At 34.7% G+C, this 12,295-nt stretch overlaps 1 protein-coding gene across 3 annotated transcripts in view; it reads right to left on the reverse strand.

Moving 5' to 3' along the window:
* The window catches only part of NUP58 (nucleoporin 58), a 40,270-nt gene that overhangs the window by 16,329 nt on the left and 11,646 nt on the right, over positions 1–12,295 (reverse strand). For all 3 annotated transcript variants that reach the window (XM_016224862.2, XM_016224863.2, XM_016224864.2), the window contains 5 exons: positions 11,429–11,539; positions 7,662–7,686; positions 6,391–6,456; positions 5,904–6,078; positions 1,787–1,866 (listed from right to left, as the gene is read on the reverse strand). In XM_016224862.2, the coding sequence (XP_016080348.1) occupies positions 1,787–1,866; positions 5,904–6,078; positions 6,391–6,456; positions 7,662–7,686; positions 11,429–11,539 (457 nt within the window). The remainder of the gene's footprint in view (positions 1–1,786; positions 1,867–5,903; positions 6,079–6,390; positions 6,457–7,661; positions 7,687–11,428; positions 11,540–12,295) is intronic.

Genomic DNA, 12,295 nt, shown 5'->3' on the forward strand with positions numbered 1-12,295 from the left:
TATACAAAGCTGAGTGACAAGATTATAGGTGGATTTTTAAAAAAATTTTTATTTTGCCTGGCCAGGCGTGGCTCAGCGGTTGAGAGTCGACCTAGGATCCCGGCGATCGGGGTTCAATTCCTGGTCAGGGCACATGCCTGGGTTGCGGGCCCAACCAATGACTCTCTCATCATTGATGTTTCTATCTCTCTCTCTCCCTCTCCCTTCCTCTCTCTGAAATCAATAAAGACATATTTAAAAAAAAAAAAAAAATTATTTTACTTACCTACATTTTCTAATTTTTCTTTCTAAAGATTTATTACTTATGTAAATAAGAGCTATGCAAGTAAGTAAAAGAATTAAACTGCATTTCATATGCACTGTTTAAGAAAGGGACTATCGCTCTTCCTGAAAGCAGCCAGAGGTAACCTGTGAAAATGGTTCACTATTCACTTGACCCCAAAAACGCCACAAAATCATGCAAATCAAGAGGTTCAAATCTTTGTGTTCACTTTAAGAACACTTGTGAAACTGTCCAGGCCATTAAGGGTATGCATATTTGAAAAGCCACCAAGTATCTGAAAGATGTCACTTTATAGAAGGGATGTGTGCCATTCCATTGTTATAATGGTGGTTGGTAGGTGGGCACAGGCAAAACAGTGGGGCTGGACACAGGGTCAGTGGCCAAGGGTATGCATATTTGAAAAGCCACCAAGTATCTGAAAGATGTCACTTTATAGAAGGGATGTGTGCCATTCCATTGTTATAATGGTGGTTGGTAGGTGGGCCCAGGCAAAACAGTGGGGCTGGACACAGGGTCAGTGGCCAAAAAAGAGTGCTGAATTTTTGCTGCATATGCTTAAAAATGCAGAGAGCAATGCTGAACTTAAGGGTTTAGATGCAGATTCTCTGGTCATTAAGCACATCCAGGTGAACAAAGCTCCCGAGATGCAGCATGGAACTTACAGAGCTCATGGGCAGATCAGCCCACACAGGAGCTCTCCCTGCCACACTGAGAAGATCCTTCCATAAAAGAGCAGATGGTTCCTAAACCAGGAGAGGAGGTTGCACAGAAGACAAAGGTATCCCAGAAGAAACTGAAGAAACAGAAACTTATGGGAGAAAATTCAACATAAAATAAATACTAATAAAAGTAAAAGAAAGAATGGGACTATCAAAAAATTATTTTTAAATTATAGGTACTGCCCTAGCCGGTCTTGCTCAGTGGTTAGAGCGTTGGCCCGCGGACTGAAGGGTCTCGGGTTTGATTCTGGCCAAAGGCACATACCTCGGTTGCAGGCTCAATCCCTGGCCCCAGTCAGGGTGCATACAGGAGGGAACCAATGGATGTCTCTCTCTTACATTGGTGTCCCTCCGTCCCTCCCTCCCTCCCTCCCTCTCTCCCTCCCTCTCTCTTTCTCTCTCTCTCCCCCTTCCACTCTCTGAAAGGCAATGGAAAAAATATCCTCAGGTGAGGAATTAAAAAAAAAAAGTCCTAATGGGTAAAACATAAATTTCTACTTTAAAAAAAAAAAGGAATAAACCACACAGGTAACATGCAAATGAAGTGTAATGGCATAATAGTTAAAAGCTCAGTTCTTAGCTTTGACTTACCTATCAATAAAATGAAGATAATAAACTACCCTCTTAGGGTTATAACGAGAATTAAATGAAAAACTCCATGTAAAGTACCTATTAACCCAGCTTGCTACATAGTAAAGTAAAAATTCTTAGCCTGGATATTGTTTTTACTGTTCTGTTTTTAAAGTTCAAAGAAACACTTGTTTTAAAAATTCCAATAACTTACTCAGCAGGAGCTGCATTTTCATGTTGGAGTCCAGGTGGTGTTTTCTGGGTTCTTAAAGCTATTTCAGCATTCTTTAACTCCTAATATACCACAGGTTTAAGAAAAAAACAAAGGGCCGGTTAAAAGTTAGGTTAAAAATACCAACTATCTCTGGTTTGAAACTTCAAACAATGTCATTCTTGGAAGTTCATGCTGTGAGAACATAGTATGGATGAAGCTGATTTACAAGTCACTAAAACCTCTTTCCAAAGACGACAAACACTTTTAACAAACTTTATGATAAATTTATAATGAGCTGCTGATCTATTTTCAAGATGATGAATTTCTGTGGGACTCATGAAGTTAATTCATCCACAGTGAAAGACTGTGCTACTATTTAAAAACTTTTAATATAAATGTAGAAAACACTATTGTAAAAAAAGCAAGGTAGTAATAATGTTGAGGCTGATGATGGCAATTAACATGCTGGGTACTTACTATATACCAGGCAGTATGTCGAAGGCCTTATTTATCATGGTTAATACTCAGTAAAAACCATACAATATAGATAAATGTTACCCTATTCACAGATGTAAAAATGGAGTTAGAGACATTAAGTAATTTGCCCAAGGCCATGTAATTCAAAGACCTAAGAATTGAACCTAGGCAGCCCAATTTTTTTAAAGCCTACGTACACACTCAACCACTCTTAAATGGCCTTTGTTCCTCAATACCATTTCAATTTTCTAGTCAACTGTTTTTCAAGGCTGATATTCTGTTTTAACCCCTTACATTTCACATTCCTATCATTTCACTGCTTTTTCAACTTGTTTCCCTTATTTAAAAAAAAAAAAAAAGTATATTACCATAACCTTTATATTCCCTGTAGCAACCTCTAGTCCTCACTTTATTTCCCAACTGTTAAGTCTCTGTTCTTCCCATCTCCTTTTCATTCTTCAGCTCAAGCTTCCATCCTATCTGACTCCAGTACAAATGCCCCAGAGAGGTCTGGACTATTCAAACTCTAACCCCTGTCTACTTCTTCTCTAAGCACTGACTCCAGTCAAGCCCAGACTCATACTCAGTGCTCCTACTAGTAAACTGCTTGCAGATCCTCAAACATGTCTACTTCATGCCCCCATTCTGTTTGTTACCCTTCCTTCCTGCCAGCCTGAGGAACACCTAAGTATGTTTCAAGAACCAACACAAAAGTATCCGACTCTGGACAGATAAAGTGCCCACTTGAGCTCTTCGTGCCTCATCATGCCTTGTACTGAAACATACTACCTAATGGATTTAACTCACTCGCCCTAGAATATTGTTTTGATCCCAAATAACTGTTGAAGTGCTGTGTATAACAGATACTTAATGTCCACTGAATGCACGGACTCAGCAATGACTTCAACAAACAACCTGGCACTCACCCTACCCTCAAAAAACTTTAACCATCCTACTTATTTAAACACTTGAGTTATGTACCTCCAAAAAGTGATATACATAAAAGATTTTGCTTCCGTAAGGTTCTGATCTACACAATCACAACACTGTTCTTCACCTCAGGATTGCTTGTATTTCCCAGAAAAGCTTTCTCTGAAGAAAAAGTTTTGGTTTAAATAAAATTGATAACTACACTTCACTAATGGAGCTGGGTCATTTTTTTCAATTGGTAATTCACTAGACTGCAGGTAGAACGCTAATTCCTGTATATTGGAAATAAGAATAATCTTAGATCAAATTTCTTTGTTATTTCCTATAAAATTTTCTAAACTCAACACAGATGATTTTTTTTCCTTAAGAAAATTTTCTTTGACTCATATCTTCATTTGCTACCTTTATACTCTACCCAATCTTTTATTATTTCATTCACCCCACTAGACTTTCAGTTCCTTTGTAGTTGTCTTTTTATCTCCAAAAGACATGATATTAACAAGTATGGTATGTAACAGGTATTCCACAAATTTGTAAATGGAATCACCCCATTATAGCATTCATTTCTCTTAAGTTTGCCTCCTCTATTACTTTGCTAATGAGCTTTTCCATATAATTTCATATTTCACAATTTCATCTACTGTTTAATCAGAGTCTAAACATTCTCCAGTCTAAAAGCATAACTAACGTTTTCCTTCTCCCAGAAAGTACATATCTGATGATATATAAAAGATGAATAAGTGGGAAGGAAACATCAGGACTACTTTTCATATTTAATCAAAGAATTTGTGTGTAGGAAATCTGAAAGCAGAAAATAAAGCCTTTGAACCCCCTTTAAACATCACAGTTTAGAACAGCTATTTTAGTAACACATTTTTTATTAAAAACATCACAAAGTATTTTCCAATAGTTAGCTTAAAGACACAAAAGCTGGTACAAACTCCCAGTTATAAAATAAGTCCTGGAAAAGTACAGCACGGTGACTACAGTTAAAAATACTATACTGTCTATCTGAAAGTTGCTCAGAGAGTAGATCTTAAAAGTTCTCATCACAAAGTGAAAAACATTTTTTAACTATTTGTGACAATGGATGTTAACTAGACTTATTTTGGTGATCACTTTGCAATATATACAAATATTAAATCACTATGTTGTACACCTGAAACAAGTATATTAATGATATTTGAATATAAAGATATATAAGTACCTTTACAATTTTTACTTAAGTCCTGGCTGGTGTTGCTAAGTGGTTAGCATGTGGGCCTGCGCACTGCAGGGTCACAGGTTGGATTCCAGGTCAAGGGCATGTACCTGGGTTTCGGGTTCACTTTCCGCACCCTGTGAGGGAGTATGCAGGAGGCAACCAGTCTACGTCTCTCTCTCTCACATCAATGTTTCTCTCTCTCTCTCCGGCTGGCCCCTCTCCCACTCTCTCTGGAAAAAATATCCTCAGGTGAGGATAACAAAAAAAAATTTTTTTTTACTTAAAATATTATCACTTCATTTATGAAGAGCATAGCTCTCTGATAAGCCCACATTAAAAAACTACAATGCCCAGCCTGAGTAGGTCCATTGGTTGAGCATCCTCCTATGCACCAAAGGTTGCCCAGTTTCATCCCTAGTAAAGGCACATATGGAAGGTAATCAATCAATGTTTCTCTCTCTCTCCCCCCCCCTTCCTCTCTTTAAGGATGTCATCAGGTGAGGATTGAAAAAAAAACTACATTATTATATCTTTTATATACAGGGGTGGGCAAAGTTAGACTTACTTATAATACAAATAAATAATGCAATAATTAATAATAAATAATACAAGAATAAACTGTGCTACGCACACTGAGAACTATAAACCTACTTTTGCCAACCTCTATATATTGTGTATATTACAGCATAGGGACAAAAAACAAGTAGACATGAGTAACAGAAGATATTAGCCTCAATATCATTTTTATTAACTAAGACCTAACACTAGCAAGTCATGAGTAGAATTTATTTACTTATTTATTATTATTTTTTAAAATATATCTTTATTGATTTCAGAGAGAGGAAAGGAGAGGGAGAGAGAGATAGAAACACCAATGATGAGAGAGTCATTGATCAAGCCCACAACCCGGGCATTTGCCCTGACTGGGAATCGAACCCCGATCGCCTGGATCCCAGGTCGACACTCAACCGCTGAGCCACACCCGGTCGGGCCATGAGTAGAATTTAATATCTATAATGCCTATAATTTTTATTTAATAACTGACAGATTAAAAAGATGTATTTTCCTGTCTCACTGTTTTCCTCTTGTATAACAATTATGCCTGCTGGCACTTTTATGAAACAAAATAGTAGATAAGCTCTAGAGTTCGATTACCAGCGTCTGAATCCAAGCTCTCCCACTTATTAACAAAGCTCTCCACCTTTTTTCTAGTTTATATAATGAAGTTAATAATAGTAGCTACCACATAAGGCTACTATTTAAAACCCCAGTTTAGGGTAAATAACATATAAATTGCTTAGAACACTGCCCCATCCATAGTAAACACCAAATAAAAATGAGTAACTATTATTATTAATATAGCAATTTAAAAGTATATGAGCTATATGATTTTCTTATAGTATGTCTGCATTAAACTTTATAATTAAAAAAAAATCCTATTTCCATTTGGAAAAAAAAAATCCCCCCCTAAAAACCATATGATAAAATGACTGTAAAGTAGTTTACCTGAGCAGTTTCTATTTTCAGTTTGTCAATGTTGAGAGTGTTTCTCTGTAATCCACTGGCAGCCAATGACAGAAGCTGCTTTAGAGCTTTAATATCTTCTTGTACTTTAAGCATTGCTTTTGAAGACATTCTACTAATTTCTTCTTGGACCTGTTTTTGTTCCTTCACAAATTTCCTTAAAAATAAAAAAAGAGTTTTTTAAAAATACACCTTTGGTTTCCTATAGGAAAAAAAAGCACATTTACAATAGGTTGGTCAGAGTCCAAGTATCTTAAGGAAAAACTAAAATTTCATCTATAGTTCATATGCTTTTTTTTACAAAAATGCAGCTACAGAATTTTAATTCCTGTTGTTCTGCTTTCACCCTAATTTCTAAAAACATTAAAGTATTAACCCAAGTTAAAATGTTTAGGAGGAAGAGATGTTCCCCCTAAAATATATTCTGGCATTCAAGTATACTATATCCAATTATACTTGACTCACTTACTGGAGATTGTCAACATCCTGGCAGATGACAGGAGGTAGATTTTCATCCTTCAGTGCTTTACTATCCCTAAGAAAAATATCACAGATGTATTAAATCACTGAGATTATAAAAAGGTGACAGCTGAGCTTTACTAGAATGTGTTAAGATATAAGAAAATAAAGCAAATATTCCCCATATAGCTTTCTTGGATGATTTCAAAGTTCTTTATAAAGAACAATAAATTTCCTGACCTATAACATAACTAACAATTCATCTGATGTAGAGATTCCTTTCCTAAAAAGATTGGCATCTATATAAATGCATTTGACTTAATGTTTACGGGGGGAAAATGAGAAAATACCACAGACTGCACGACATATTGAACTAAGTTCTCCCTGGCTCAAAAATTCTATGAGTGATATTTTATTCAGTTCAAAATGTGAACGCATTCATTAAAGAGAGTCTATAAAAATTCTCATGGGATGTTCACAATATTTTACTTTATTATTTTTAAACTTCAATTTGTTCTTCAACAAAGACGACTTAGGAATAGCTTAAAGAATCATAAACATCTAATGAAGTCAAGAATAAGTGAAATTTGGCAGGCTACAACGGAATTATGAGTTAAGACTTCAATCTCGTTACTATTTCCTGGATAATCACCCAAGGCAAATCTCAGTCTCTTTCAGCTTCCTCATTTATGTCACAGGACTAAAATACACGCAAGATATTTGGGAAGAGTGAACTTGATCACCTACTTACAAATGCTTTAACATAATACAAATTAGGTGAGAAAATATAAAAATAATAATAATCTTCAAACATATATATGATGTATACAGGGGCCATTATTATTCCTCATCTTTGGGAAACAAATGGTACTGGCATAGTAATTTATATATAAAAGGTACACACACACACACACACACACACACACACACATATATTTTCATTTATGTATGAAAAAGGTGCTTCAGAAGTAAAGTTCCATGAATTTTTCAATATTTAATAAGTTAAAAAATACACACATATATTTGCATTATTTGGGGAAAAGAAAAGCATACCACTTCCTAGAAAGAACTGATTATAAATATTCTTAATGATTAAAAATTAAAAATTTGACCTTTCATAATCTTTTAGAGCATATGTTTATTTTTGACAAAGACTGATTAAAAATTTTTTCTTCTAAATGACTACATGGTACCATGTACTTCCAACCATACCATTTGCCTACAATTTAATAAATAAAACTCTTTAATTAAAATATTTTAAAAGTTAAATTGTAAACTTACTCTGGTCTTGTTCCTGTTTTATCACCTAGAAAATTCAAGAAACTGTGTAAAAATAGGTTATTTAACAATGTACTACAAATACAAGTTTTAAATGAATGCAAACCACAGTATAAATAGAAACTGTTAAGCATTTCTTAGACTGCCCTTTAAACATCATGACTTGTCAAAAGCTCCAAACACAGCAAGTTATGGAGACATGTTTATGTACATATAAACAATTATGTATCTGATTTGCATCTATTTCTTTCAAGGGCAAGAATTTTCCTTAATAAGAGAGAGAGGACAAACACCATATGATTTCACTTATATGTGGAATCTAAAGAATAAAATAATATAGAAACAGACTCATAGGTACAGAGAACAGACTGACAGTTGTCAGAGGGGAGGAAGGGGGTGCAGAGCTGGGTGAAAAAGGTGAAGAGATTAAGCAGTACAAATTGGTGGTTACAGAAGTCACAGAGATGTGGATTGCAACATAGGAAATACAGTCAATCAGGATTCCCATAAGTTATATTTTAACATATTTCTCAGCATGTTGTGAATATTTTCCATGTCAATTAAAATGAATTTAAATAACCTGAGTCCATAGATGATGTATCTGTATCATAACCTTTATGCCCAACTCTTTTTTAGCATATTAGCATTTACTGTAGAAGTAATGCTGCTGCAATGAATGTCTAGATCTACAAATACTTGTGCACTACTTGATTTGTATTCCAAGAAGAGGAATTTATAGGTCAGAGTATGCCAGGGAAGGCCTTTGACATATTGCCAAACTGATCCCTTAGAACAACTGACCCAACTTACCTTCCCATCTACTAGGAATAAGATAAAAGTACCTTTTCCATCACACCCTCAACAACAATGAACACATTTAAAAAAAATCATTGATAGTATGCAGGTGAAAAATGCAACTTCATTATAATCTTTTTTTAAAAAATATGTTTTTATTGATTTCAGAGGGAGGAAAGGAGAGAGAGAAAAACATCAATGATGAGAGAGAATAATTGATCGGCTGCCTCCTGCATGCAACCCCCCTACCCCCAGGATTGAGCATGCAACCCGGGCATGTGCCCTGACTGGGAATCGAACCTTGACCTCCAGGTTCATGGGTCGAAGCTCAACCACTGAGCCATACTGATTGGGCATATAATCTTAATTCATATTCCTAACAACGCTAAATGAAGTAAAACATTTATTTCAAATGTTAGACAAGTGCATTTTTCCTTTTGTGAACTACCTTTTTATGTTCTTTGTACATTCTTGAGGTATTTCTCTTGTTGACTTCTACGAGCTATTTTGACATTAAGCAAATTAATTCTTTGTCTCATATATATCATATTTCATATCTATTTCTAAAACTAGATCCTTATAAGATACATCTTGATTTCAGAGACACTAAAATGTGGAAAAGCAGCATCTAGAAATCAAGTATTTTACTTCAAATTTGTCATTTATCTTTTATCTCTGTACATGGGGTTTCTTTTTGTTTGCCTCTTTAATCCAACTGCAATTTTTCCGTATTTCATTGGTTCTATTTTTTTTCTCTCCTTTGACATTTCTGAAATTGGCGCCCATGTTCTATAAATAGTACCTTAGATTTGATGAGACACAGTAATATAAAGTAGGGATTTAATTTTTTTTCAAATAGTTCAACCAACTGAGCCACACCAGCCAGGGCTAATCACAAAACTCTAATGTGGCATACAAGGCCTTTCGTGATCTCTGGAATCTAAATCTTTCTGTTCTGCAGCTACATTGGCCTCCCAGCAGTTCTTCAAAGGGGCTAAGATCATTCTCATCTCTAGGCCTCCCTCCATGCTGCCCCCTCTTCATAGAATGCTGTTCCCTACCACTCTTCATCTGATTAAAGCCCACTGATACTACTGGTCCATACCAATATAGCTACTAGAAGAGAAAAAAGAAAAAAAGAAATCTCTTGACTGCCTTGACACATATAACAGATTAGAGGGAACTGGGATGTGGTCATGTAGACATGTGCATTTATTCTATGGGTTCCTTTTGCTCAACTCTAGCTAAGGTACAATATGTATAAAAATAGGACTGGGGGAAGGAGATTAATGCCTTACATTTTTCACTCCTTTGCTTCAATCTGCTCTTTCACATGGAGCCTAAAAGCAATTACAATGAAGAGACAAGTAGTCTCATGCTTAAAATAAAAGGGTACCAGGCTTCTCCAACTGAGTAAAAAAATAAATTGCTAAAACATCTAAGGATATTTTTCTAATGATGGAATTGCTATAAAGACTACTACATAAAAACAAGAGATAGGACCCTGTGTTTAGAAATTAATAAATTTTCATTCAAAGAGAAATAAACCCAAATTGTGTAAGTTTAAAAGGATTTTACAAACTTCTAGGATAGTAATTCACCCTAGAATAAATAGTATCTCCTTAGAAAAAAACCCATGTTCAATTTCAAAAATTCTTATACAGATACATGGGCACTGACTATTTTACACCTTCATCCACTACATCTCATTCTAAGTTCTGAGAGATTCAATGCAATATGTATGTATATACTCTTTCATCAGAAGTAGAAACAAAACAAAATAAGAAATCATACACAGAACCAACAACAATAAAAAACTTTTCAAAATGACTTCAGCAAATTTTTAAAAGGAATATTCAACATGGCAAGAGCACAGCAAGAAGAGCATTTTCATACTTGCTGGTGAGTAAACAAATTGGTAAAACCTTTCTGAAAGCAATTTCAAAACATATACCAAGAGTTTCCAAAATGTCCCTGTCTCTAAGCCAGTGATTCAATTTCTAGGTATCTGCCCTAGAGAAATAACCAAAACATGAACAAAATATATAATAAAAGCAAACACCTAGACAGTATTTATTATGCTCCTGGCTCTGCTAAGATTTTACAAATAGTAATTCTCAAACTAACCCTACAAAGTAGGCACTATTAGTTCCTCCCATTTATAGATAAAAACAAACAAACAAACAAACAAAAAACTAAAGCACAGAGAGGATAAATAACTTGAATAAGGTCACAAAACTTGTAAATAGTTGAGCCATAATTTTTTTTTTTTTAAATATATCTTTATTGATTTCAGAGAGAGGAAAGGAGAGGGAGAGAGAGAGATAGAAGGATCAATGATGAGAGAGTCATTGATCGAGCCCGCAACCCGGGCATGTGCCCTGACCAGGAATCGAACCCCGATAGCCTGGATCCTAGGTCGACGCTCAACCGCTGAGCCACGCCCGACCGGGCGAGCCATAATTTGAACCCAGGCAATTTAGCTCCAGAGTTGACACTAAATTACAATAGTACCTTGACTCTCTCTATAAAGATGCTCAGTACAGTGATACTTCCCAGAGCAAAAGAAATGGAAATAAACACTAACAATTGGATGATGGCTGACTAAATTGATATATCCATTCACAAGATTAATATTAAGCAGCATTAAAATATTTTTAACAAATTACTGACATCGACAAATACTTCACATTACATGAGAAAAAACAGGTTTCAAACAATATGTGTCATGATCCCAAATAAAAAATATATATTAATACATACCTTAAGATAGCTACATAAGACATAGGCACATACAAATCTCAATTTTCTACAAAAATAAAATCTTAAATGCAAAACACAAAACTGATAAAATGCAAACAAACTTAAAAGTAAAAACTTTACTACTGAATATATAACTAATGATCTTCCAGGCATAGGCCTTTAAGTTCCCTCACAGGACTGTTAGAAGATAAAATTTTAATGACATTACTTACTCTTTTTATCTGATGAGCTACTAAAATCTATACCACCAAGGCCTTCATTGCCTGTAGTTGAAGTAGCTGCTGTGGTTCCCAAAGTCAAGCTTAACGCATTCTGTCCAAGACCTACAAATAAGCCAAACATCATTTATAAAGTTCACTGGAAGTCTTTATAATGATTTCTTCTTCTGACCAAAACAATCAAATGCTTTTAAGTTGGATCCCAAATTTTCTTCATACGTGATTTAGGAAAATAACAAGTCTAGAGCACACTCTAAATAAAGACTGATAGTCTTGCTTGGATTCAATAATATATGTAGTTTGGATAATGTTATTTTTCTTTATTAAAAGGGTCAGAATACATCTGTTAATTCGATGTATGTGAACATTCAATTTTGTTTGTAAACCCTATCTACAAAAGCAGTTTTAGTATGTTTTCAGGTGAATATATCTTGTCTTTCAATCATGGTTTGGAATTATATACTTTTAAAATAATCTAGTACTAAATGTATTAATTAACTAGATAGGTGGAGTTAATGTAAAATTTTACAATGTATATATCTATCAAATCACATACATTTAAAAAAATCTTACAACTTTGTCAATTATACCGCAATAAAGCTGGGGGAAAATAAATAAATTATCTAGTATGATTTATAAGTGTTTAGTATAACATAAAGCAAACAATTTTACTATAAATGAAACTTAAAGAACTGATAACTGGAAGTCTTATAGTTCAAATATCATCAAAATTTCATACTATCAAATTCTTTTCATAAAAACTTTTTTTAAAAAAGTAGACTTCATTTGCCCAGCAGGTGTGGCTCAGTGGTTGAGCATCGACCTACAATCCAGGAGATCACAGTTCGATTCCAGGTCAGG

Source organism: Miniopterus natalensis, chromosome 2, assembly GCF_054644295.1.
Source record: "Miniopterus natalensis isolate mMinNat1 chromosome 2, mMinNat1.hap1, whole genome shotgun sequence".
In the NCBI taxonomy this organism is placed as follows: Eukaryota; Metazoa; Chordata; class Mammalia; order Chiroptera; family Miniopteridae; genus Miniopterus; species Miniopterus natalensis.